This window comes from Zea mays, chromosome 8, assembly GCF_902167145.1.
Source record: "Zea mays cultivar B73 chromosome 8, Zm-B73-REFERENCE-NAM-5.0, whole genome shotgun sequence".
NCBI lineage: Eukaryota > Viridiplantae > Streptophyta > Magnoliopsida > Poales > Poaceae > Zea > Zea mays.
The window spans coordinates 109,026,211-109,053,847 of NC_050103.1; the positions used below are offsets into that span (position 1 = coordinate 109,026,211).

Here is a 27,637-nt window from a genome sequence, read left to right on the forward strand (position 1 = left end):
TGCCAGGAGTATTGCCAGAACAGGAAAAGCCAAATTACCTGAAGATTAGAGAAGAATGACGGAAATCCCAAGTCACGAGAAGCTAGGTGGTGGCTCGATGAAGGAATATCAACCGGGGCAATCTGAAGAACATCACCAGGGATTAATTCAACACCACTAACAGGCATCAGAACTCCAGCATCCGGTGCGCCGACCTCTAAGGCAACTCCCTCACTTGAAGCATGTGCTGCTAGTACGCCACCAGAATGTGGTGGAGAAGGCCCGACATGGACATCCATGGAGGTATGAGAAGGGGAGCCCACTCGGACACCCTCGGGGGCTGGGTCGCAGCCCATGCTGCCCATCGGAGCCGGATCATCACCGGCAACACCCTCGGGGGCTGGGTTGCAGCTTGCACTACCCACCCGAGCCGGATCATTACCGGCAACACCCTCGGGGGCTGGGCAACCGCTGGCACCACCCTTGAGGACTGGGTTCTCCACAACAACCACCTCTAAGGCTGAAGGATTCTCAGTCACCTCCATGGGAATTGAACGACCTTGACCAACCTCTTGGCTCCGAAGTCCGCCTTCCAAGGTCGACGATGCACGAGATGCTGCCCGGGATACCTCTAATCCCACATCTGGAATGTCAGAGCAGACGTCCATCATATCACCATCAGTTGGCTCAGGCATCAGATCTTCAGGAACAACATCCTCGAGAGCCTGATCAAAATTTGCTATGGATAATCCTTGCAGACCAACAAGAGCAGACAGAGCTAGAGAAGGAATATCGCTACTCCCCCCACTAACTCTGTAACGCCGACTGTTCTTCCGAATTAATGGGACTTCCTCTTCTTCTTCGTCGTCCTCGTCAACAATACGGACAATAAACGGCACAGGGTCACACCCATTGGGATCAGCTCTAGCAGGGTCACACCCATTGGGATCAGCATCAGCAGGGTCACACCCATTAGGATCAACATCAGCAGGGTCACACCCATTGGGTTCAGCTCCAGTAAAGAGTTCCACTGGTACTCCTTTAGCAGCAGGAGCAGAAGGGCCAACATCCTGGTCCAAACACGACACTCGCCGAAGCCGTCTCTTTTTCTTTTTCTTCCCTTCGGCAGGTGCAGTTGGATGGCTGACCTGGCGGAGACGTTTCAGGCGAGTACCCTTAGGCCTTCGAGTATCCACGGTTTTTTTAGGCTCTAGGATAGTTGCAACAGCCACTGTTTCAGCAGAGACCGAGTCAGAAGAATCCCAGCCAACATGTCCAACATAGCACTTATCTCTGCATCACCTGGACTCATAGGCATCTCAAAGTGAACTTGCCTCTCATCATTGGGAAGATCACCAAGTGAAGCAACCAGAACCTCAACTTCTTCGAGAGAGGGTCGCACTCTAAGGCCCAAACCACTATCACCAGCAGGAGGATTGGACACAAAATCGAAAAAGGACTTAGAAGGTGGAAGATTCCAAGCAGGATATGCAACAGGAGCACCAATATTTGATACTTTGCCCCTCAAGATCATATCCAGTCGGCTCACTAAATCCACAGCAGGAATCCTCTTGTTGGTAACCTGGGTTGAGTCGGTGACACCACTATACAAATAAGTCGGGTATGCTCTGTCCTTCAGTGGCTGAATATTCTTAAAAACAAAGTCTGCAACCACAGCTTCAACGGTCAGACCTCTCTCCTTCAACAAACAAATTTCAGCAAGCAGAGCCTTGGCTTCTGTTATCTCCAAGTCTGTAGGAGACTCAATCCAACTTGGAGTACGAACATCCGGCTGTCTCCCTGACCGAGGGGGGAGGGACTTGCCATGGTTTTCCACAATGAACCACTCTAAACGCCATCCTTTAATGCTATCCTTAAGTGGGATGTCAAGGTATTCTGTTTTCCTCCCACGGCGCATCTCCAGACTCGCACCGCCCACGAGCTGGTGCTGCCCCCCAGCCATCCTAGGACGACAATGATACAAATACTTCCACAAACCGAAGTGAGGAAGAATTCCAAGGTAGGCCTCGCACAGATGAACAAAGAGAGAAATTTGTAGAATAGAGTTAGGATTCAGGTGAGTCAGATTCAGATTGTAAAAGTCAAGGAGACCGCGAAAGAAGGGAGAAATGGGAAGAGCAAGGTCGCGGATAAGAAAAGGGATGTAAACAACAGACTCATGGGTATCCTCTGTCGGGACAGTAACCCCACGACAAATCCGCCAAGAGCAAAGCTCCTTCGGAGGAAGAACTCCGACAGAGACAAGGTGGAGAAGATCCGACTCAAAAACAACAGACATATGATTACCTGCGAAAGGCAACTGGCTGTTGAAATCTATAGGAGGAATGACCGCAACAGCAGAATTCTGGTTTTTTTGCTTGGGCGCCATCTCAATTTCGTCGGTGGACTAAGCGGAAGTGAAATCAAAGGGAAGCAGAGGATGTTTGGAGGCAAAAAAGCGAGGCTAGGTCTCAAAACGCAGAGGCGTGTGGTGACATGATATAAATGGGGTTTCCTCGGGTCAGACACTGTTTCTAAAAAGCACTAGGTCACCACTCGGTCGGCATTTCTAAAACGCCGATGTGGCTCAGCATGACTCGGTTGTTACCTCTAAAACGCCGACGTCGCCAATCACCACTCGGCCGTTATTTCTAAAACACTGACGTGACTCAGCATGACTCGGTTGTTACCTCTAAAACGCTGACGTCGCCAAGCACCACTCGACTGCTATTTCTAAAACGCCAACGTGGCTCAGCATGACTCGGTGGTTACCTCTAAAATGCCAACATCGCCAAGCATAGCTCGGTTGTTGCCTCCAAAACACCGATGCAATCTAGCATAATTCGGCAGTTACCCCTGAGGACACCAGCAGTAACTCAGTCGTTTTTTCTCTACGTAAATGCAGGCAGAATTAAATACGACAGATCAATTACAAGTCATTACTCGAGCGATTATCTCTGAGAACAACGGCTGCATTGGGCACAAATACAAGTTGTCGATCGACTATAAAGGAACGATGGAAAGGCAAAAGATATGCACGGAACAAGCCGAAGTTTTCTTCATTATATAAAAGGGGAAGTCCTTCCACAAACTTAAAAGACCGACCCATTATGAGCCAGTCTTCTCCCCATTTTAGAAACAGTACTACATTACATTACTACCTACACTACGCTATACTACTAACTACTACTACATTATTCCACTAATACTACTTCTACTACTATTTATCAATACTAATATCTAAGCCAGTGGCGCTTTGCCACAGGCCTTGCTGCTGCCGCTCTTGCCGTCGCCCTTGCCGTCGTCGCCGTCACCATCACCGTCGCCTCCGTCGTCGCCATCGCCCTCGTCGTCGCCATCACCGCCTCTCTCCTCCTCGGACAAGTCAGAGGATTTCTCCTCGCCCGACGAGACCTCCGACTCATCCGAGCCCTCGAGCCCAGTGCGCTCGACGGCCCGGATGTATGTCCACACCTCGGCGGCGATCCCCTGGGAATCATCTGAGTCATCGGACGATGCCGGGGGAGAGGTGTAGACTGGCGACCCCTCAGACTCGGAGGAAAACTCCTCCTCCAAGTACTCGGAATCGCCGAAGTCCTCCGAGGGAGGGGTCGGCTCGCGCTTCCGCTTGTCGCCGGAATGGTGCGACGAACTTCCGCCTTTCTTGCTCTTGCCCATGGTGGAGTAGAAGAGAAGAGAAAAGAGGAGAATAAGCAACAAACGACAGAGAGATGTGTGAAGACGCAAGTAAAGCAAGAACTCTATTTATAGAGGAAGAAGGCAACCGCTCATCTCCTACCACAGTCACCGAACAGTCGTAAATATTCAATAAGCAATTCAAATCGTCTGGAAACAAGTCAGGCGGCTGACGCCGTTTCACGTAACACGACACCCATTGGGACTCAAGTCAACTGCTTGGAAGATATGATTACACCCCGCGGTCACGTCAAGTTACTACTCATGGGCAGTTTGCTAAACGCTCAGCGCACCAAGCCGTCCCTTGGCTACACCCATTGGGGGGACGCCCAAGAATTTTCAATAGATTTTCCCAAGCAGTCACATCCATACAGTATACGCAATGAATGTATCAAGACAGAAGGAAGATATCGATAGAGATCAGAGGAAAGCCAAAAATAGCTGCTGAAGTACAAGTCTAATCAACAGAAGCAGTGAAGCATGAAGCGAAGTGAAGACCAGCCAAGAGCCATCTACCGGACGTCCAATCTGTCGCAGATCAAATAAATCTCAAACCTAACAGGACATGGGTAGACCGCGTTGTTGATCTCAAAGGCAAAAATGTATGCTGATCTCTAAAGCATAAAGCCGATGATATAATGCTGAATTCTAAGGCATTTGACGAAGATAAAAGGATGATTCCTAAAAGCATGAGATGAAGACCTTTGAGTGGATTATTTTCAGTAATCCACTCAAAGCTCAGGGGCTACACCCATTGGGTGCACCTTCGGTGCACCCAATGAATCATTAACCCCAAAAGACAGAATGTTGATCTCTAAAGCATGAACTAATGATAAAATGCTGATCTCTAAAGCATGAGATGAAGGTAAAGATGATTCCTAAAAAAGCATGAGGTGAAGACCTTTGAGTGGATTATTTTCAGTAATCCACTCAAAGCTCGGGGGCTACACCCAATGAATCCTGAACCCCAGAGAGCAGAATGCTGATCTCCAAAGCACAAGCCCAAGATAGAGCACCGATTTCTGAAGAATAAAGTGAAGACCGATGAATAATGACATGAGAGAATAACAGAAGATCATTTTTACCGAGTTACTCAGAGTTCAGAAGCAACAACTCGACAGGCCTATTTTCAAAGCATTCCTTACCAATATCAAAAACTACAAGTTGGACCTAGAATCTTTGGGCCGATTATTTCAAAATCAACTCAAAGATTGGGGCTTGTGGGGGACAGATATCCCCCGGGTCCACTAGAAGGCTAGAAGACCTCGCGAAAGGCCTTGGGCCCATTGTTTCGCAAGGCCATCCCTTCGTGGGCCTGGGGAGGAATGTCTGGCAGAATGGATCGGTGCAAGATTGGATCAACTCGAGCCCAGGCAGCCCAATGAATTCAAGCATTATCCACAGCAGTGATCCGTTTCTCCTGCGCTGCGGCCTCAGGCGTCGGAGCTAAATGATGATAAGTCGGCATAATAATAGGAAGATAAGCTCAGTCGGTTCACTATTACTTAGGCGCACATTGTTATCATATCCGCATGTAACGCCCCACGGTCGAGTATATAAGGCCTAGGGGGCACCCCCTCGAACACAACTCACTCGTTAGCCATCTACTCAGCTCATTAGCATCTCTGGTACTAGAGAACTCCCCTGTAACCCACCACATAAAAGATCCACACCAGGACGTAGGGTACTACACATCTCAAAGCGGCCCGAACCTGTACAAGATTGTCTACTGGCTCTCGTGCATCTGGCACGAACCATCTAGCTACAGTCGGTAACACCGTCCTACTCCAAAAAGCACCTCGAGGGGCAACCCTGGGTGCACGGTCAGACCCAAAACACCGAAAGGTGAATTGGGATTTTCTAAAATTATTGCATAAGATTAAACCCTAATCACAAGACCAACTTCACCCAACAAGCTAGCTAGATTAAATGAAGCAAATAACACTAGAACAATCCTAATTAATCAAGCCATTGCTAAGAATGTAAGTACTAGAAAGTAAATTGCTCAAATGAATTGCGGAATGTAAAGCAAGGGGTTAGATGAGTCCTCCAATTTTTTCCGAGGTATCAAAGAGTTTGGCACTCCACTATTCCTCGGTGGAGCACCCGCGTAAGGGTATAGCTCCCCCTTATTCCTCACAAGGACTAAGTGCTCACTATGAGATGATTCTTTGCCTCTCCAGCGTGATGAATCCCTCACAACCGCATACAACTTTGAGTCAGGTCACCAACAAAGCCTTTGAGGTGGTCACCGAGCTCCAATCACCACCAAGCCGTCTAGGTGATGCACCGATCACCAAGAGTAAAAAGCTCTAGACTTTCACTTGACTATGACAAACCTAATGTGAGTGGTGTGTGATCTAGGTGGCTCTCTCTTGCACTAATGAGGCTCTAATCATGAGATTATGATTTGCTAATTACCTCACTATGCAAAGGGGTTGGGGGCAATGAATACCAAGTGGTTGGGGGCAGCAATACATTCAATATGGCTGGTGGAGGGTTATAAATACCCACCAACCAAAATATAGTTGTTATTGTACAGACCATCCACAAGCGCACCGGACCGCTTTCTGACAGCTCGTCCTTCATCGCTCCCAGTCCATCGATACGAACCCACATGACCTTCACCTTTATCATCGACCACCGTCCCTATGATCCACAACTGCACACCACAAGGCGACAGACATGGTTATAAAACACATAAATCATGCCTTAGTCCATGACTCAACTCGAGACGCTACCTGTTGACAATCACTCATCATCAACTCGAACCACAAGGGAAAAATCAACCTTGTGTTCGCAAAGGTGAGGGTCATGAGGCAACAACACAAGCTCAAACTAATGCTTTGGTTGGTGATGAGTTAAATTTGGATGAAATTGTGAGTGATCCCGCACTCTGGAAGCAAATATGTGAGTATCCTCCTCAAATTAGAGACCAAGTTAGAAGATCATACATATTTAAGGGACCAATCCAACCTATTGTGAATTTTCCTCACAAATAATCTGGAGATTGTAGAAGAGCCTTCCAACAATAAAGGTATAAGAGGTATAACTGGATAGAGTATATCATATCAAAGGATGTAACATTTTGCTTCTATTGTTTTCTTTTTAAGGAACTTCAGAGGAAGGAACATTCTGGTTTTGATGCGTTCAACAAAGTAGGGTTTAATGATTGGAAGAGTGCATATAAATCTTTGCTAGAGCATGTTGGTAGTATGAATAGTGCTCACAACAATTGTCTTAAACATTATGATTATTTTAAAAACCAAAGGCAAAGTGTGTCAAGAATGTTCTTAAGGGCAATAAAGGATTCTGGAGAATTATATCAAAGGCGTTTAACTACATCTCTAGAGTGCTTGAGATTTTTAATATCACAAGGCATGGCATTTCATGGGAACGATGAATCAACTATATATCTCTTTAAACATGGGTCATTTTCTAGATATGATAAATTGGTACAAAGATAAGAATGAAAGTGTGAGACATGCTTTTGACCATGGTGGTCTGAACTGTCAGATGATTTCCCTATGATTCAAAAGGATCTTGTAAGATGTTGTGCGGAAGAAGTAATTGGTGTGATCATGGGAGAGATTGGAGATAGGCTATTCTCTATGCTTATCGATGAGTCTCATGATATATCGGTGAAAGAGCGAATGACAGTAATGATGAGGTTAGTATGTAAGATTACTAGTTAATACACTAATGACTAATGTGTCATTTAATATTATATTCTTGTTCTATCTAACCTTATTGTCTTTTCTTGTTGTAGGTATGCCAATAATAATGGAAAGGTTGTGGAATGTTTTCTTGCTCTACAACATGTCACTGATACTACACACGAGACGCTAAAGGTAGCCTTGTTTTCTCTTCTTGATAAGTACAAGTTATGTATTTCTAGGATAAGAGGACAATGATATGATGGATTCAAATATGATAGGTGAATTTAATGGCCTTCAAAAAGAAAATTTTAGAAGAAAACACGTATGATATATATGTTCATTGCTTTGCCCACCGATTACAATTAGTGGTTGTTTCCATAGCTAGTTGTTGCTCGTCAATTTGTATTTTTTATTATGTCTCCTTATTTGTGACCACAACAAGAACATCTTGCAAGAGGAGAAATGCAATGATAGAAAGCCACAACAAAAGTATTTTAGATAAGCTTGGTAGTGGTGAGATAAACACATGAAGAGGGCAACATCAATAAACCAATCTTGCTAGACCAGGGGATATTAGATGGGGTTCACATTATATAACTTTGATTTGTATAGACTAGATGTGGGACTCAGTAATAGAAGCACTTGGAATGGTTTAAAGAGATGGACGTGCAAGGTCTACAGCTAGAGGGTTGATTGAAAAATGCTAGATTTTGAATTTGCTTTTTATTATAAAGCTTATGATATAGTTGCTTAATATCACAAATAAGCTATCACATGCGTTGCAAAGAAAGGATATAAACATTATCATTGCCATGGAATTAATAGATGATGTTAAAGCTCAATTGATCACTATGAGAGATAGTGGTTGGGAAGATTTCATTGATGTGGTCAAGCAATTTTGTGAGATTAAATGTATTCCAGTGCCAGATATGCATGTTGAGATACCATCTAGAAGTCATTCAAGGCGTGAAAGGTGTTTTTATCACTAACATTCATCATTTCCGTGTTGAGCTCTTCTATGTTATAATTGATCAAATTTGTGCTGATATGAATCATCAGTTTGGTGAAGCAACTACTGAGATATTGACATGTTTTTCATGTCTTGATCGAAAGTGCAGTTTCTCTAGATTTGATGCCAAGGAGATTATTCGGCTTGCTGAAATTTATGATGTTGATTCTCCAATATTTGACTATGAAATACTTACACAACAACTTGAGACTTGTATTCTTCATGTTAGACTATCTCCAATAGCTTACCCTTTTCACACCCGGATTTAAGGGCCAAATCCGGGCGCGAATCAAATGTGTGCTAGGGTCAAGTCTCACACATATGATGACTCATGGTACAGAAACGAATGTCACATCTTTAATATATAATGGAGTTCTGTACAAAATATTTAAATAATTACATCATACGAAGACAACGATCTAGCATCCATAGTTGACTGGGAGACAACGACCTAGACCTCTCATGAACTCATCGCGACATCATTCATGCTCCTCATTTTGTCGGCACCTGTTCTTGACCTAGGGGATGTGAATACAACAAGGGTGAGCTCACATACGCTCATCGCTCAACAAGTTGTGGGGAATAATGTGCATGAGTTCACTTATAATGGGGCTCATGTGAAGTGTAAGGCTTATCAAAGGAGATGGTTAAAGCTAAGCATCGCTTTTAAAGTTGGTCAAAATTTTATTAGCAGTTACTAAGTATAAGTAGATACCAACCCAAATAAATAAGAGATCACAATTAATAATAACACCCACAATGAAATGCATATGACAAGTTAAGTTTAGTTCCATAAATTACTCATGTGAGGGTCCGAGCCGCTTATGATCGTGAGCACGGCTGATATACCAGTTTTACACTCTGCAGAGGTTGCACATATTTACCCACAAGTCGTGTTACCCATCTGCCACGGGGTCATGAATCCCATACATCTCTACCGAAGAGACGAGGCAGGGTAGCACTACAAGGCCTTTACAAAGTTCCACTAGCTTCAGAAAACTCGCTACAGTTTCTGAGAAGGGCGATATAGGAATCCCTCGTCCGAAAAGTCATCACAACATGATCAACCCGAGAACCTCCCTATACCGCAGCTCCTCTACCGCCCTTGCCCCTTTCGGGTAAGGTAGTCCTCCACTAGCTTTCCTAATTAGTCAGTCAAGGGCGTCCCATACCACCCTTGTGGTAGCACTGTTTTCCCGGATGGTCGCTCCATGTTCCAATTAACATAATGATCTTATCATGAACAATAATTAAAACAAAAACAAAATTGGAACATGATCATAATACAACATTAATTTCCAAAACCTACGTAGAGCAATAGCAAATCTACCCAATAGTTCTTTTGTTTGCAAGGTGTGGGATAAACAATGCTAGGGAAACCTATTGAAAACCATCCAATTAACCTGATCATGTCACAGTGATTAATAGGAACATTATTAGGTAAAGAAAAGTAATCAAGGGCACAACTTGCCTTAGACTTCAGATTCCCAGATACTTCACCAAATTGGTCTTCGGGTAACTCGTACTCGTAGCAATACATACAAATAGACAAGAAGTACATAAAAATAATAGTACACCAAACATGAGAACAAACAGCGTAAAAATATTCTATGTGCTGCTACGAGAGTGTAGTTCAAGAACCACTAAGTTTGGAATTAAAACGAAGAAGTTATGGGTTTCGAAAGACCTACGTGATTAAGCAATTAACACTAGGTCTATGTTGATTGTATAGCTCATGTGGCTAAGGTAGTCTAAAGAAATACCACATTCAACATTAATTTAAGTTATAAATTGATTAGAGATCATCTGCTAAATTATATTTATAGTCAGATTACCTTGCTAAAAAGATTAATCTACTATATATAGTGCAAATAAATATATATATTTATAAAAGTATGTGGCATGACAAAATAAGGTTTGTCACTATGTAGTAAATTTTATTATGAATCCTATGCAATTTGAGTGGGTCAAATCGCAGTTAAAACGAATTAGTTATGAGTTTTCTAAGCTTCTGCAATTATTTTTATATAAAAAATCATTTTCCACGTTTTATTCATTTCCTGATCTTTTATCTCCACTTGTATATACTATTGTTACTATTTTCAGAAAGTACGGGGTCTAATCTAAAAATACAAGGACTCTATTGTAACTACTTTTGTACTGCCCTGGAGTGCGGGTAAATTCCAATTAAACAGAGGGGCTCGTTTGCACTTATCTCGGTCCGAAAGGGTATCAGGCACCCTAGGCTGCCCGATCTGATCAGGATGGCCCGGATTCAATCGCCACCTTAAGTGAACCGGTATGTGTTCCTGTCCGCTAGATCAGAGATCAACCGTCCCTGATCAATCCTGCCCCCTTAAGTTTGAATTCATATCTCACCCATACGATCCCGATCGAACGGTACCGATTTGATCATCGAAGAAGTACACTCGGATTAATCACTACCACAAGATTTGGATTCGACGGTGCCAGCACGCACTGCCCCCTGTCACGCAGGAGCACGATGCCATGGCCGGAAAAGCCCCAATCGCCATCCCGGTCACCAAATACGATCCCATCAGGCACCCAACGATGCTACTCTCGCGGTGAATAGGGTGTGGGGCTCCTCACCTGAGATGGTTGTGTAGAGGGTTTTGCCCACGGTGAACTATGTCATCGCGGCGGAGCAACAACCACGGCGAGCAATCACGGTATTACCGATGATCTTCTACCCAAATAGTATGGTGCTACACTTAATGGATCCTATGGCGCACAAGATGGCAAGGGTATTACCTAGATCGACATGGTGGTGATGTGTGGCCACGGTAATAGGCGGCTAGCAGTGGCGCCCCATCTCCGACGAGAAATTACCCGAGGATGAGATCGGTTTTGCACACCAGACTTCCTTGAAAGCTTCCCACCCGTCGTGGCGAATGCCCATGGCCACCCACCACGCACCGCAAAGCTTTGAGGTTGAGGGGCGTTGACGGTGGTCGTGAGTTTTCCCCATCCTCCCCATCAGCTCGATGAGAGATACCTCGACGACGGTCTAGCACAGTTGGGAACAAGGAGGGGGGTTCGTGGGTGGTTTATATAGACCCTAAGGCGGAGCATGAGGTGGGGATTCGTCTGAATCAGAACCCCATGATTCCCGACGGCATTCTGCAACAAACTCAAGTTGGCTTTGAATCAGACTTAGGAAGAAGACGCCCGACGCTGGGCCCACCCGCCAGCGAGTGAAGGGAGTAATCGTGCATGGGCAATGGCAGGTGCATGGGCCCCGCTTGGCGGTGACAGTAAGCGATGGGCTGCGTGATGTTGCGGTTTGGGCCGTGGAAAAGATTCGACCCTAGGTCCGCTTCATTTTCTTTTCTCTTTTTTCCCTTTTGTTTTCTATTTTCTAATTTATTTCAAATTCAAACTTTCTTTGAAAGTCAGACTTAAATTTAAATGCACAAACCAATAGAAGCCAGCATGATGCAATTATAATCATGTCACACCCGGATTTAAGGGATAAAGCCGGGTGCATCTCATATGTGCGCCAAAGAAGAACAACACATGTAATGACAAAGTGCATAGAGATAAATATCACAAATATCATAATGTCATTATTACATAGAGGAAGTCTTACAAAAATAAAGGATAAATTTAAAGCGAACTAAATGTCCATCCATGGCGCCAATAATCTGACTAGCATAAGCCACCTAGATCAACTTGTACTCCTCATTGTACGGCTTCTCCTAAACCACCTGTTCTTCTCTTGTGGGGGGTTATATATCGCAAGTGTGAGCTCACAAAAGATCATAGCTCAACAAGTTGTGGGGAATAATGTGCATGAACTCACCAAAGGTGGGAGTTCATGTGAAATGTAAGGTTGATCAACAATAGGGATTAAAGCTGAGCATTGTTTTTAATATGTTGATCAAATTTTATTAGCAGTAACTAAATGTAAGTAAATACCATACTAGAATAATAATAAATAAAAATTAATAATAAATCCCATGCAATGCAAATGACAAATTGAATTTAATTCCATAATTTAATCATGCGAGAGTCCTGAGCTACTCATGACCGTGAGCATGACTAGTATATCAGTTTTACACTCTGTAGAGGTTGTACCCTGTACCCACAAGTCATGTTACCCATCTGCCACGGGGTTGTACGGGCCCCATACACCTCTACCAAGGAAGCGAGGCAGGGTAGCACTACAAGGCCTTTACAAAGTTCCACTAACTTCAAAAACCCCGCTACAGTTCTAGGAAAAGCAATGCAGGAATCCCCCGTTTGACCGCCATCACAGCAAAATCAACCCGCCGGGAACCTCCCTACACGCCTACTCCCCTACTGCCCTTGCCCCTATCGGGTAATATAGTCATCCACTAGCTTTCCTAATTAGTCAGCCAAGAGCGTCCCATTCCACCCTTGTGATGGCACATGTTTCTCAAGTTAAGCTCCATGTTCCAATTAAAATAATGATCTTGTCATGAACAATAAATAAAAGAACAGTATAATTGGAACATGATCATAATGTAATAATAATCCTAAAACCATATAGAGCAATAACAAAAACTACCCAAATAGTTCAGGGGTAAACAAGGTGTAAAGATAACCAGACAAGGGTGATCTATTGGGTCCCATCAAAATTAAGGGTCAGTTTGGACGGCAGCCCACGGCGTCGCACCGCGCCTAATGTGCGGCGGCCAAATCGAGTGCAACACCTACGGCGTCCAAAGTGTGGCACAGTATGGCGCTTCACTACCGGACACAGCTCCTTTGCCGAGCGCAGGACTTTGCCTAGTGCGGCGCTCGGCAAAGTCTTCTTTGCTAAGTGCCCGATAAAAAGCACTCAGCAAAGCCGCCGGCACTCGGTAAAGGTCCGGATTCCGGTAGTGCTTGGGGCAGCGTTCCAAACAGGCCCTAAGTCTATGCATGAATAAATGATTATAAATAACATTATTGGGTAATAAAAGTGGTCAAAGACACAACTTGCCTTCAATGAGCTCCTGCTCAGCAACTTCTACCTGCTGAACACCTGACTCCTCAGCCACTGGCTCTTCTACTCGCCACAATACAAACAAGCATAGTACAAGGGAAAAATTAACATCACACCAAACATGTATACAAAATATATATTAATAATTTACGCATTAAAACGAGATCATAGAAAAAAGAATCACTAAATTCGGAGTTACCGATTTCGAGTTATGAATTTCCGAAGATTTTATATGTTTGGTATAAGATTAATTAAGAGTCTATTTTAATGCAATTTTCATGTTAAAACAGAGACACTATGTGATGAACAGTATTATTACAAAATTATAGGAACTGGAATGGACTAAAAAGGAATAAAAATGAATTTTCTAGGAATTAAACAAGTTTCTGCAATTAATTTTGTACTGAAAATCATTTTTCTAAATGGATTTCTTAGTTTTATTACATGTCTAGTCTGCGCGCGCTATTAACAGGATGTTCAGGGTCTACTCCATAAAAGTCCCAAGACTCAGATCCTCAGTTGCCAGGACTACGGGTTTATTTCTATTTTTCGCAAGGTCTACTTTGCAAAACCACCGATCGAAGGGGTATAGGTTGATATCAGTCGTTCGATCGCAAACCAAAAGTCACGATTAGATCTAAGCGCCCTAGGATATGTGACCCGCTCTGGCCGTCAGATTTGGATCCAACGTCCGATGGGCAATACAGTTCTGAGCCGTTCATCACCGAATCAATGACCCTGATCTAACCAAACGAAACAGTACACTGCCATCTAATCTGCACCGCCTGTGATTGATCCAGTGACTCAGATTTCTTCTACACCGTGATATGTTCTGGACCGCCGATCCGTTTACCGACCGCCCACAACATGTCGTCCTCCCCCTGACCAAACCCCCAACGGAAGACGACGGCGAAGACCACCGCCGGCGAGGCAAATCCCAGGCCAAGGCGCACCAAACTCTAATTAAATGGCTCTACACGTTGCGTTAAACAAGACGAACACGGGTGAGGTTTCCATACCTAGTTTTGGCGACCCGATGATGCCGGACACAGTGTAAGGCGAGGATTGACCACGACAAGGAATTGTGGCGTGTCAGCGGCAAATTTCGAGTAGCACAACCACGACCGACTCTCCCCACGCCTGAGGAAGACCCCGGTATCACCGACGACGCGAACAATAGCTCAATCGAGGATTTCTATGGCGATGCGGACGCGGCGACACGATGGTGGCTGTGGAGTAGTGGCAGCGAAGAAAGGGGGCACGAACGGACGAGGCCGAAGGGCACTATTTGTGGGCGAGTCGGGTGCGGAGATGGCATGCAAGGTCCGGCAAGGATCTCGGCATGGTCGGTAATCCCGCCCGCGATCGAGCTGTGGGAGTTTGTCAGCACACCGAGCCCACGGGGCAGTGACTCCACGAGGATGCGCGCGCAAGGATGACACAGAGGCCCCACATGGACACCGCACCGAGCGAAGAAACGAACGTACTGACAACAAGGGCCCACATGACAGAGCGCAACAGAGTGAGTGACTGATCGATGGGTCCTACTTGTCGGCACGCCTGCTTGAATGTTGGGCCGCGTGGAGGAGAGGCGCGATTAGATGGGCCGCGTGAAGGAGTTTGGGCCCAACGCAGGTTTTCTCTTTTTCTTTTGTATTTTCCCATTCCTTTTTATCTCCAAATTCATAATTTAAATTCATATTTAAATTCAAACTTCGTGGTAAATTTGTCTTCTCATTAAATGTCCAACTTAAACATGGTTTTTCCATTGATGTACAAACTAATTGAGTTAGTTTTTTTTATTGCATGTTTCAACTGCTTGCATCTGTTGATAGATCTTTCTCGACAACTAAGATTATCAAGACTAGATTGCGCAACAAGATCAATGATGATTGGTTCAATCACTTAATGGTGTGCTACCGAGAGAGAGAGATATTTAAGGGTCGTGATAATGTTACAATCATGAGAATATTTCAAGGCCTAAAGACTAGAAAAAATAAATTTACCTCATGGTGTGAATTAGTGGTACGTTGACGCATTTTAATACTTCAACTGCTCAACTTAAATATTTTTTTAAACTTTCATGATATTTGATGTGCTAATCAAATATATATTTATACTGCAGGGTCTCTTTTTATGAATTATGATATATTATGTATCGTCGCATTTTGTTATGCAAACCATTCAAAATCTTCTACGTTTGTGAACATTTTTGTAGATGTTTTATCTTTACCTTTGTATGTTTTCATCTTAAATATTTGTTTATGTAATAGAGAACATATTTAGTAAAAAAATTATCGGCGACGAATAAACATGTTATATACGCTCGTAGTTGTTTATATACGTAGTAGCATAGGCTCTTTATGAATCTTGAATCAGCCGTTGTACGTAATCAACAATTAATTAGTTAAGAAAGAAAAACTAAAAAAAATCTTTTAATAAGATATCAATCATTTAGAAAGAAAACTAATCAATGAGCTAGCTATTATAGTTAATAAATGAAATTAATTAATTAAAAGAATCAAGAAAATAGATAGCTCGAACCGGATCACGCAACATACGGCACCGCTCAATCTTTGCTGTGTGTGGCGACCACTGCAGCCGCTGTCCACATCGACGCCGGCGTGGAGAGGAGATGGAGCTATAAAATGCGATCACCCATCATCCCCCTCCAGTCCAGGCCTCCATGCAGAAAGGCACCGAGAAGAAGAGTCCCCGGTCGCTGCTATAGCTACAAGCCTACGACACACGAGAGTGTCCTCCATGGCGACGGCGGCGAGGAAAGGGAGCAGCAGCAGGAGTGCCGCGGCGGCGGCCGCGACTGTGGCCGTGTTGTTCCTCACAGTAGTATCGGCCGCCGGCGGTGCTGCGGCTACTCCGCGGCGGCTCCTGGTGGACACGGACATGGACACCGACGACTTGCTCGGGCTTCTCTACCTCCTCAAGCAGAACCGGTCCGAGATCGACGTCAAGGTTGGTGTCATGTTGCCCTCAATCGTCCTCGTGCTACGTGTTCCGCGCGTCAATCTCCGAGTCGATCCGCTGCTATTCGATCTGTGATTCTACCGATCCAAATTAAAGCTCTCTCTAGATCGTCAACCATATATGACGCGTACGTGGACTCTGGAGATGGAGACATCATCAGATATATCGCTGTAGCGCGCCGGTAACGTACGACGTCTGCGCTAGCTGAACCTGAACTAGGTAGCTATATGATGTGATAGTATCCTATATAGCTTTCGTGTCTGACGGAATGGTCTACTAGCTCCGATGAATTCCAACCCCCCATGCGCACGCGCCTCAATTGTTTATTGCGTCGCCATTGCTGGATCATCACTAGCTAGCTAGACTAGAGGCGAAGATGGGGGGGAGAAAAAGTAACGTAGATAGACTATGGACAGCGACGGCGCATGTTGGCCTCCTTGACTATCTTCTTGCGCAGTAGTATGTAGACATGCATGTTTCAACGCCTCGTGGCCGTCAATTTTGAGAGCCATCTTTCTTTCAGCCAAGAGGTCGCGGTAGTAGTGCGTCACTATTGCCGTGAACAATGCAGGCCATTACCATCAGCGCCAACGCGTGGAGCGACGCCGGGCACGCCGTCAACCATCTCTACGACATGCTCTACATGATGGGCCGCGACGACATCCCCGTCGGCGTGGGCGGCGACGGCGGGATATCCTACGCCGGCGACGTGCAACGCGACGTCGGTGGCTACCTACCACTGATCGACCAGGTACGTACGTACGTAACTAGCAGCTACTGATGGCGTTTGACGACATATATTTATATGCGCACGCATTGCAGGGCATGTCGACGGACGGCGGCTGCCGGTACCGGCAGGCCATCCCGCTCTCGGGCCGGCTGGACGTCGACACGAACTCCGGGGTCCGGAAGGGCTTCCTCCCGCGGGGCTCCCGGGCGTACCGGCCGCTCCGGCAGCCCACGGCGCAGCGGGTGATGGCGGACGCGCTGTCCGCCGGCCCGACCTCGGTGCTCCTCCTGGGCACGCACACCAACCTCGCGCTCCTCCTGATGTCGCGCCCGCGCCTGAGGCGGAACGTGGAGCGCGTCTACGTCTCCGGCGGCGCCGTGAGGGCGGCGGGCAACCTGTTCACGGCCGCCGCCGCCAACCCGGTCGCCGAGTTCAACGTCTTCGGCGACCCCTTCGCCGCCTACCTGGTGCTCCACTCCGGCGTCCCGATCACTATGATCCCTCTCGACGCCACCAACACCATCCCCGTGACGGAGGCGTTCTACTCCGAGTTCCAGCGGCGCCAGAGGACGTACGAGGCACAGTACTGTCTCCTGTCGCTGGACGGGGCTCTGGCGCGGCAGAGGAGGCGGTCCGACAGCCATGACAACACGGCAAGTCTTGTTCCTCTTCTTCTTCCATGCTTGCTCTTGCATATTGCATTGCAAGACGTTGAAATCTTCCTTTCCCCTCCTGGCGCATGCAGGGCTTCTACTTGTGGGATCCCTTCGCCGTCGGGGTGGCCATCTCCAGCATGCGCCATGGCGATGGCGAAACCAGCAACGAGTTTGCCGAGCTTGAGTACATGAACGTCACCGTGGTAACGTCCAACAAACCTTACGGTGCGCGTGACGACGGCTCTAACCCCTTTTTCGATGGACGAACTACTCCCAAGTTTGGGCTGCGAGAGGGTGGAGTTCACAGCGGCCATGTTGAGACCGGGATAAGAGACCCCTTCTGCCTGGTGCCCGGAAGCAACCGAGGCAGATGCCAAGTAATATAATATATATAACCAACAAACAATGTACGCCTTCATTTTACCTGTGCACTCTAACGCCTTTATTTCCCCTTAATTAGGATGGGTACACTAAAGAAGTGGCCGGTCCAGAAGCAGTGCAGATGCTTGTGGCAACGAGGGCGAGGCCGAACACCAACAAAAGTAGCCCACTGGACAAGAAATTTATGGAGACCTTCCTAGAGGTAACTAATTAAATACCTAAATAATCACAGTGTCAAAGTTCGAGCTCTCTCACGTACAAATGTCAAATGTATATTTTTTCCCCTGCAGGTTCTAAATCTCCCCCAAAACACTGGACGTTTCAACATAAGCACACAGTTTCCGTACTATAGAGAGGTTCTCTACAAGCCGGATTCCATCATGAACGTGACCCGCAGGGGCGGGAAGCCAAAGCCAGTCGTTTTTGACATGGACATGAGCCCTGGGGACTTCGTGTCGCTCATATGCCTCCTGAAAGAACCCAGACACGAGATCGATCTGAAGGTGAGTGAGTGAGTGAGACAAATTAATTAATACATATACACTGGATGCCAGCCTGACAAACCTCACGTACTCTACACATACTGACAGTCCGTTTTTTAATTAATCTAGGCTGTTTTGGTCAACGGGAACGGCTGGGCTAACAGCGCTAGCATTGACATCGTGTACGACGTCCTGCATATGATGGGCCGTGACGACATCCCAGTCGGCCTTGGCAATGCCACTGCGCTGGGCAGCCCGACGCTTGGGTGCAACAATTCCTACGCGATCCCGCAAGGGAGTGGTGGGTTTGTAGATTCAGACACGCTGTATGGACTGGCTCGGTCGTTGCCGAGGAGTCCTCGAAGGTAAAAAAAACACTCTACTGAATTGCCGCTTCTTCTTATGGGACGATCGATCAGGTTTCACTTCTGAATGATAAAACATTTATTCCACACGTCTGTTCATTTGTTTCATGATTGTTTTAGGTTCATCTCTGATGATCTAGACCATCCCGAGCGCCGGCACCCGAGCGCTTTCGATGTTTGGCGGTCAGTTAGGAAGCAGCTCGGTCCAGGCCAGAAGATCACGGCTCTTACCAGCGGACCTCTCACCAATCTAGCCAGCATTATTTCACTGTCTGACATGGACGCCGGCTCTGTCATAGAGGTCTGTTCTTCTTTCTTTTTTTTTTAAAATTTGCACCCCTAGTTGTAGGAGGCTCCGAAGGAAGTTCTGACCTACCTGTGACGAATTCAGATGCAAATTAAGCTCTTGTATTTATTCTCTGTATGTGCAGAGAGTTTATGTTGTCGGTGGAGTGGTTAGAGATGGAGGTGATGACAGGGGAAACGTGTTCACCGTTCCCTCCAACAGATACGCGGAGTTCAACATGTTCCTGGATCCGCTGGCCGCAAAGACGGTGCTAGAATCTGGTCTAAATATCACGCTCATTCCTCTCAACGTGCAGCGGAAGGTTTCTTCATTTGAGGGCGTCCTCGGAGCTCTGAAGCAACACACCCAGCATACTCCCGAGTCAAAGCTTGTGCGCCGTTTGCTGTTGCTGCTCCAGCAGCTCCAGAGGGAACAACGGAAATTCTATCACCACATGGTAAATAATGAACCTCTTTGGTACAGGTCCATTAGTAACTCTAATTTCTTCCACTCGCCTGATACTCCTCCTGTTCTAATAATATATGTATTTTTCTATAAACCTAATCAAACTTAGAGTAATTTAGTTTAGAAAAAAAATAAAAACATACTTTTCTTATTTAATTGGCTTATGTTGGATTGCTGACAGCTAGTCTTTGATCATTTTTATGATCTGTGTGAACTCTCTCCTTTCTAGGACATATTTCTTGGAGAAGTTCTTGGCGCAGTTTACATGGTCCAAGGATCTAACTTGGAGCCCTCTGTGGAAGTGAAGTCAATATGCATTGTTGCCAACACAACCGAAAGCATAAATGGGCTTATTTTGGTCAAGAAGAGCGCAAAGCCAGTGGATGTATTGTATAGTTTGAATACTGGAGCATATTACGACCACCTGGCAAATTCTTTGGTTAACCATAAGCAATCTGCTCCTATTGGCAGCTTTGGAGAGCAAAAGGCAATTTGGAGCAGGCCACAAAAACATTTAGGGACGGACATAGCAAAGGATAGAAAATAAGCAATCTATTTGTACAATATTGCTGGAAAAGGATTAGAGATTAGATTCCAAAAGAAAAACAGTTTACATCATACTTCACTATCTTATAGCGTAGTACAAAATTAAAGGAGATACTCAACACAGTTACAGTTGTATGAAAGGGCTTCAGTAAGCAATAAAATTTATCTTGAATGGATTTCACATACTCTGCTGGACGTGAAACTTTTGTTCTACACTTGTTTCACATTTCTAGTCTATTATTTATGTTCAAGAAATATCAGACAACATTTGTATTAGAATATAAGTTGTAGCTTACATAGAAACAGAGGACTCTACATGGACATTAGCATGAAAAAAAAAGAAAGAACTATAGACTATATACCAAGAATCCACAACAGACTACAGACTTCAAATACAAAAAAAGTGTTGAACATTGTAACCAAAATATACCGGTAAAACATGAATCACTAGTAATCATTGGTAATGCTTCAACCCTTGAGGAGATTAGCGAATGTTGCGAGTTATTAGGCTCTCAAAAACGGTGTACAGGTCCTTGTTTTCAGGACCAAAGATCTCATCAGCCTTTCTTAAGGTATCCTGTAAGAGACATTGAACCAATACCAAAAGGGGATCAGAAAATTAGCTCATAAATCCTCAAACAGATGTTGATTCAGTGTTGATCCATTTATACCTCTCTGGTCTGCCTGTGTGCGTTCAGCTCCTTCACATTAGCCAGGAATGCACCAAACTGCTCATACGACAACCGATTTCTGCATGTGCACAGTTAAAGAGGGAAGTCAATCTGACAATCACGCACTTGGGAAACAAGATCCGCGGAATCAATTGAGCCTACTATGCGGCTATATATGTGCATTTCTTGAAGGCACTAAATGATCATAATTTCAGAACGAAAAATAAGTACAGCAAACTCCTATTAACTCTTATCAAATATTACATTCACAAGGCTTGAGTATATTTCCGAGAGAGAGAGAAAAAACTATTGCTAAACTGAATAATTGGAAAAGAGCACCTCTGCACATACCTGACATGACGAAAGAACTCCTTTCCATCAACTCTTGTTCGTCCTAAAACAAATAACTCTCAATGAGAAAGAGTCTATGGGTAGCTTATTTATGATTTCGTGTCAAACACAGGGATCAAAGATCCGGACCTAGTAAGCAAACAAACAGTTCACTCTTGGGTCCAGTGGAACAGCAATATATCTTGATATTTACTACTAGATGACAGTGGAATTGTAACATATCTTGACCAAATAATTGTAATATATGCTGATTGCTGAACAAAGCAGCATTAACATTCAAGTGTTTGACATACAGTATAGCTAACTCCTGGGGGGTTATGAGCGAACCTGTTTGACTTGGAGGGTCAAATGGAGAGCTATGCTGACTAGAAAAGCCTGAGGACCTGTCATTAAACATATTCATCGACGTAACGGAGATTGAATGTCGCCTCGGCGGTGATACCGATGCATAACGCCTTGGAGGTGAGTCTGGGGGAGTTCTCCTTGGTGTGCTGTTGTATGACGGCAAAAATACATGTGGACGGGGTGGCCTAGGTGCTGCAAGTACAAAAAAGGTTCTGTGCGTGAAACATCATTGAACAGAGATTTTGTATTGGACAAGATTAAACTATGTCAAACGGGAACGCACCATCTGGTTCAACTTGGCTATTTTCCTCTGAAACTGAACTCGCAGTTTCTGAAATCTGTGATGATTTGGAAGTTGGAAATGCAGAATCTTCATCTGACAAAAAAAACTGACAGTCAACATTACCCTAGGGAGCTAGAATAACGTGGACCAAGCACAAGGACCACGAGAATAGTGTAGTACCTGATGGCGCAGAGAAGTTTGAAGTTGCTGCAACGCTTGCCCTGGGAGCAGTATTCTATGGAAAAGTAATTTAAAAAGAGAAATCGCTATCAGTTCAGGTACAAATACAAACAAGGGAAGAGTTGAAATGCTAGTCATTTTTTTGGGGGTTAACGAGTTAACAAGACACAGCCTGAATTAATTCCAGACTTACATCACTGCTGTCATCTTCCTGGAGCGACTGCACAAGTGTCTTTTTGAAAACTTCCAACTGCACAACAAGGTAGAATATAGGCAGTAAGGTACACAACTAATAATGAAGTTTAGAATTTATAGCAATCAAGGCTTATGTACAGGTTAACATTTTCCTTTCCCGTTGCCATTCTTTTTTTCTTTTTTTTTCTTTGCATTGTAATGTTAAGGACTACAAAGTTCAGTTTGAAATTATGATGAGATTGCTACATAATTGTTCCAAACTAATCTATCAAGTTCTTCCCTAAGTGCAAGGCAATAGTGTTTTGGTACCTTGGCGACATCTCTGTTCAGCTTCCTAACGGTGTTGGACAGCGCAGAGTTGTCCCGCAGCAGTGTCTCCTGTGCGTCCATCGTCCACGATCACATCACAACATGAAGAAGCATTCGACTGTCAAGTAATTTCGGTTGCCCAAATTGCGCAGCATATATCACGCAGCTACACTACATTGCTGGAATAGTGGTGACTTCAGGTGCAAGCGTCGCGGGACCAGAGTCGCAGACAAGTGGGACCGAACGAAGCCACCATTCCACGGAAAGCACAGCTCAGCCACGGAAAGCACAGCTCAGCCACTCGAACAGAGCCTAGTAAACTGACTAGTGATTACCTTTTCCTCCTCAGCGCGGCGGAGGCGGCCGGTGGCGACGGCGAGCGCGGAGTCGAGCTTCTCGACGCGCTCGCGGAGCTCCTCGGCCTCGGCGTCGCGCTCGGCGAGCTGCGAGCGCAGGCGCGCCGCCTCGGCCTCGAGGCGGCCGAGGCGGTGCGAGAGCGCGATGGAGGTGATCTTGCGCGCCACGTCCAGCTGAGCGAACGGGTCCGATGGTAGCACGGCCATCAGCTCAGCGGGCAGCCCAAAGTCCTCGGTTGGCGCCTCCCCCACCATCGCGGCCGGCGGCACCCCCTCCTCGCCTTCATCTGCCATGTGTTTCCTCCTGCTCCGCGCCTCCTGTACTAGTGCTCTGGCGCCCTTCTCTCTCGCCCTTTCCGTGCCGCGACCGTTATCTGCCCGCCAGGGGCCAGCGCGGGGATTAGGCTAGTGTGGCGCGAAGTCTCTTTGTGGTGGCGGAGGCGCGCCCTGCTCGGCTGCCCCGCGCCACGGGTTTGGACTTTGGACTTTGGAGGATTGCGCCCGCGTCGCTGTCGGTGGGCGCTGTGCAGACGTGGGAAGGCGCCGGTGCGCGTCTGGTCATCAGGGAAGGCGAAGGCGTTGGCACGGCGCGGCGCGGGCGGCCTCGGCTTCGGCCTCGGCTGTTGGCTGTGGCCTGTGGGCTGTGGCGTAGGCGAAGGGCGCGCGATTGGCAATGCACATGTGGATCGGAGTGCGGGTGCTGTTCGCCGTCTCTCTGGTTGGGAAGCAGCGTAGTGCATTGTTTGTGGGCTTGTGGCATTGGGTGGCTTATTCTGGTTGGTGATTGGACACTTTGGATACACAGGATCCGGGACTCCTCGGGAGATGTGAAGAGTGGAGGTACTCTATTTCTTTTTTTTTCTAACAAAACCATTTCTATTTTATATATATATTCCTAATATACATTTTATAATAAAAATGTAATAGACACATAAACATAAATAAAGGTAGAGTAGGATGGATAGGTGGTAAATTTATATTTTTAATACAGATGTCATATTAAATATCTGAAGCGACAATGTGACGGAGTTCAAAAATACGTAAATTGAAGGCTTTCTCGAGTAGGAGGGAATCAAGAATGAGTTCTCTTCAAACTATGCACCATAGCAAAATGGTGTTGTAGAGAGAAAGAATAAAAATCTTATGGATATGACGAGGACCGTGCTTGAGGAGTACAAGATTTCAGATCGGTGTTGGGTGGAGGCAATCAACACCGCTTCTTAGGCCATCAACTGACTCTACCTTCACCAAATCCTCAAGAAGGCATCCTACGAACTCCTTACCAGTAAAAAGTCCAATATTTCATACTTTAGAATCTTTGGGATTTAATGATTAATTCTTGTCAAAAGAGGTAGAAATTCTAAATTTTATGCTAAAGCAGTAGAAGGCTTTTTACTTGGTTATGACTCAAACACAAGGGCATACCGAGTATTCAACAAGTCCATTAGATTAATTGAAGTTTCGTGTGACGTTGCGTTTGATTAGACTAATGGCTCTCAAGTAGAGAAAGTTTATGTTGATGAGCTAGATGACGAGGAGGCCCCATGCACCGCGCTAAGGAACATGTCAACCTTCATCCTCCATTCAAGCATCTCCTCCAACTTAGGATGAAGAGCAAGCTCAAGATGATGGTGATCAAGTTCAATACAATGAGCAAGGTCAAGATGGTGGCATGGATCAAGGGGATATGAAGAAGAAGAGCAAGAGGAGGAGGATGAACTGGAAATTCATGCTCAAAGACTACCACACCTAAGAGTTCATCAAGCAATTTAAATAGACCATCCTATCGACTCAATTCTCGGTGATATCCAAAAGGGGTAACCACTCACTCTTGAATTGCTAATTTTTACAAAAATTACTCTTTTGTGTATTCTATTGAGCCTTTGATGATTGAAGATGTACTTATAAATCTAGACTGGGTGGTAGCAATGCAAGAGGAGCTCAACAATTTCAAGAGGAATGAGGTTTTTCACTTAGTTCCACGTCCTAACCAAAATGTTGCAGGAACCAAATGGGTCTTCCGCAACAAATAGGATGAGCATGGTGTGGTGACAAGGAACAATGCTCGACTTGTGGCCAAGGGGTACTCACAAGTCAAAGGTTTGGATTTCGATGAAACCTTTTGAAAGGGAAATAGGGTTAACCTTTTTCCTACAATTAATTTTGGTGGTTGAATGTCCAACACAAACATATGGACTAACTAGTTTGCTCTAGAATTCATGTATTACATGTGCATAAGTGAAAGTCACCTAGAGGGGGGGTGAATAGGGCGAATCTAAAATTTACAAACTTAATCACAACTACAAGCCGGGTTAGCGTTAGAAATATAATCAAGTCCGAGAGAGAGGGTGCAAAACAAATCGCAAGCAAATAAAGAGTGTGACACGCGGATTTGTTTTACCGAGGTTCGGTTCTTGCAAACCTACTCCCCGTTGAGGTGGTCACAAAGACCGTGTCTCTTTCAACCCTTTCCCTCTCTCAAACGGTCCCTCGGACCGAGTGAGCTTCTTCTTCTCAATCAAACGGGAACAAACTTCCCCGCAAGGACCACCACACAATTGGTGTCTCTTGCCTCGGTTACAATTGAGTTGTTCGCAAGTAAGAACGAAAGAAAGAAGCAATCCAAGCGCAAGAGCTCGAAAGAACACAAGCAAATCTCTCTCACTAATCACTAAAGCCTTGTGTGGAATTCGGAGAGAATTTGATCACTTGGGTGTGTCTAGAATTGAATGCTAGAGCTCTTGTAAGTAGTTGAAGTGGGAAAACTTGGATGACTTGAATGTGGGGTGGTTGGGGGTATTTATAACCCCAACCACCAAACTAGCCGTTTGGTGGAGGCTGCTGTCGCATGGCGCACCAGACAGTCCGGTGCGCCACCGGACACTGTCCGGTGCGCCAGCCACGTCACCAGGTCGTTGGGTTCCGACCGTTGGAGCTCTGACATGTGGGCCCGCCTGGCTGTCCGGTGGTGCACCGGACAAGTCCTGTAGACTGTCCGGTGTGCCACCCGCGCGTGCTCTGCTCCTCTGCGCGCGCTGGCGCGCATTAAATGTGTTGCAGTCGACCGTTGGCGCGAAGTAGCCGTTGCTCCGCTGGATCACCGGACAGTCCGATGTGCACAGGACATGTCCAGTGAATTATAGCGGAGCAGAAATCCGAAGCTGGCGAGTTCAGAGTCGCTCTCCCCTAGGGCACCGGACACTGTCCGGTGGTACACCGGACAGTCCGGTGAATTATAGCGGAGCGCCTCTGCGTTTTTCCGAAGGTGAGGAGTTCAGCCTCGAGTGCCCTGGTGCACCGGACACTGTCCGGTGGCACACCGGACAGTCCGGTGCGCCAGACCAGGGCACACTTCGGTTGTCCCTTGCTCTATTTGTTGAACCCATTTCTTGGTCTTTTTATTGGCTTAGTGTGAACCTTTGGCACCTGTATAACTTATAGACTAGAGCAAACTAGTTAGTCCAATTATTTGTGTTGGGCAATTCAACCACCAAAATCTTTTAGGAAATAGGTGTAAGCCTAATTCCCTTTCAATCTCCCCCTTTTTGGTGATTGATGCCAACACAAACCAAAGCAAGTGTAGAAGTGCATAATTGAACTAGTTTGCATAATGTAAGTGCAAAGGTTGCTTGGAATTGAGCCAATATAAATACTTATAAGATATGCATGGATTGTTTCTTTATTTTTGATATTTTGGACCACGCTTGCACCATATGTTTTGTTTTTGCAAATTCTTTTGTAAATCCTTTTCAAAGTTCTTTTGCAAATTGTCAAAGGTAAATGAATAAGATTTTGCGAAGCATTTTCAAGATTTGAAATTTTCTCCCCCTGTTTCAAATGCTTTTCCTTTGACTAAAACAAAACTCCCCCTCAATGAAAGCCTCCTCTTAGTGTTCAAAAGGGTTTTGAGATATCAATTTTGAAATACTACTTTCTCCCCCTTTTGAACACAATAAGATACCAATTTGAAATCCAATTGAAAATCATTAGTTTGAAAATTAGGTGGTGGTGCGGTCCTTTTGCTTTGGGCTAATACTTTCTCCCCCTTTGGCATGAATCGCCAAAAACGGATATTTGAGTGAGATATAAGCCCTTTTAACTACTTTCTCCTCTTTGGCAAATAAAACATATGAGTGAAGATTATACCAAAGCCGGAGAGATGCTCGGAGCGACGGCGAAGGATGAGTTACGGAGTGGAAGCCTTTGTCTTCGCCGAAGACTCCAATTCTCTTTCAATACACCTATGACTTGGTTTGAAATAGACTTGAAAACACATTAGTCATAGCATATATAAAAGAGACATGATCAAAGGTATACTTATGAGCTATATGTCCAAGACATCAAAAGAAATTCCTAGAATCAAGAATATTTAGCTCATGCCTAAGTTTGTTAAAAGTTTGTTCATCAAGTGGCTTGGTAAAGATATCGGCTAATTGTTCCTTAGTGTTAATATATGCAATCTTGATATCTCCCTTTTGTTGGTGATCCCTTAAGAAGTGATACCGAATGGCTATGTGTTTAGTGCGGCTATGCTCAATGGGATTATCTGCCATGCGGATTGCACTCTCATTATCACATAGAAGAGGAACTTTGGTTAATTTGTAACCGTAGTCCCTAAGGGTTTGCCTCATCCAAAGTAATTGCGCGCAACAATGGCCTGCGGCAATGTACTCGGCTTCGGCGGTAGAAAGAGCTACGGAATTTTGCTTCTTTGAAGCCCAAGACACCAAGGATCT

At 45.4% G+C, this 27,637-nt stretch overlaps 2 protein-coding genes across 3 annotated transcripts; one reads left to right on the plus strand and one right to left on the minus strand.

Annotated features, from left to right (window-relative positions):
• The first annotated feature begins 15,998 nt into the window (after positions 1–15,998).
• Positions 15,999–20,394, plus strand: LOC100383621 (uncharacterized). 2 transcript variants are annotated; one of them, XM_008657066.3, is made up of 10 exons: positions 15,999–16,288; positions 16,872–17,051; positions 17,123–17,683; positions 17,776–18,063; positions 18,147–18,269; positions 18,358–18,570; positions 18,679–18,914; positions 19,035–19,215; positions 19,346–19,657; positions 19,895–20,394. In XM_008657066.3, the coding sequence occupies exons 1-10, from the start codon at positions 16,079–16,081 to the stop codon at positions 20,210–20,212; spliced, it is 2,622 nt and encodes an 873-aa protein (XP_008655288.1). In that variant the 5' UTR covers positions 15,999–16,078; the 3' UTR covers positions 20,213–20,394. The 2 variants fall into 2 exon arrangements, with proteins under 2 accessions (XP_008655288.1, NP_001169740.1); NM_001176269.1 differs by lacking the exon at positions 15,999–16,288 and having other exon boundaries at positions 16,520–17,051; positions 19,895–20,393.
• A 73-nt stretch (positions 20,395–20,467) lies between these two features.
• Positions 20,468–23,338, minus strand: LOC100272847 (uncharacterized). The gene is made up of 9 exons (NM_001147300.1): positions 22,881–23,338; positions 22,546–22,614; positions 22,235–22,291; positions 22,042–22,096; positions 21,862–21,954; positions 21,561–21,770; positions 21,234–21,276; positions 20,883–20,961; positions 20,468–20,788 (listed from the first exon to the last, which is right to left on the minus strand). The coding sequence occupies exons 1-9, from the start codon at positions 23,193–23,195 to the stop codon at positions 20,696–20,698; spliced, it is 1,014 nt and encodes a 337-aa protein (NP_001140772.1). The 5' UTR covers positions 23,196–23,338; the 3' UTR covers positions 20,468–20,695.
• Between the last annotated feature and the right edge of the window lie 4,299 nt (positions 23,339–27,637).

Coding starts and splice junctions, on each gene's coding strand:
- LOC100383621 (XM_008657066.3), top strand. CDS start 16,079: ATGGCGACGGCGGCGAGGAAAGGGAGCAGCAGCAGGAGTGCCGCGGCG. Junction 18,270..18,357: donor TTATGGAGACCTTCCTAGAG/GTAACTAATTAA, acceptor TTTCCCCTGCAG/GTTCTAAATCTCCCCCAAAA. Junction 19,658..19,894: donor GGAAATTCTATCACCACATG/GTAAATAATGAA, acceptor TCTCCTTTCTAG/GACATATTTCTTGGAGAAGT.
- LOC100272847 (NM_001147300.1), bottom strand. CDS start 23,195: ATGGCAGATGAAGGCGAGGAGGGGGTGCCGCCGGCCGCGATGGTGGGG. Junction 22,615..22,880: donor GCCGCGCTGAGGAGGAAAAG/GTAATCACTAGT, acceptor ATGGACGCACAG/GAGACACTGCTGCGGGACAA. Junction 21,771..21,861: donor TAGCCAAGTTGAACCAGATG/GTGCGTTCCCGT, acceptor TTGTACTTGCAG/CACCTAGGCCACCCCGTCCA.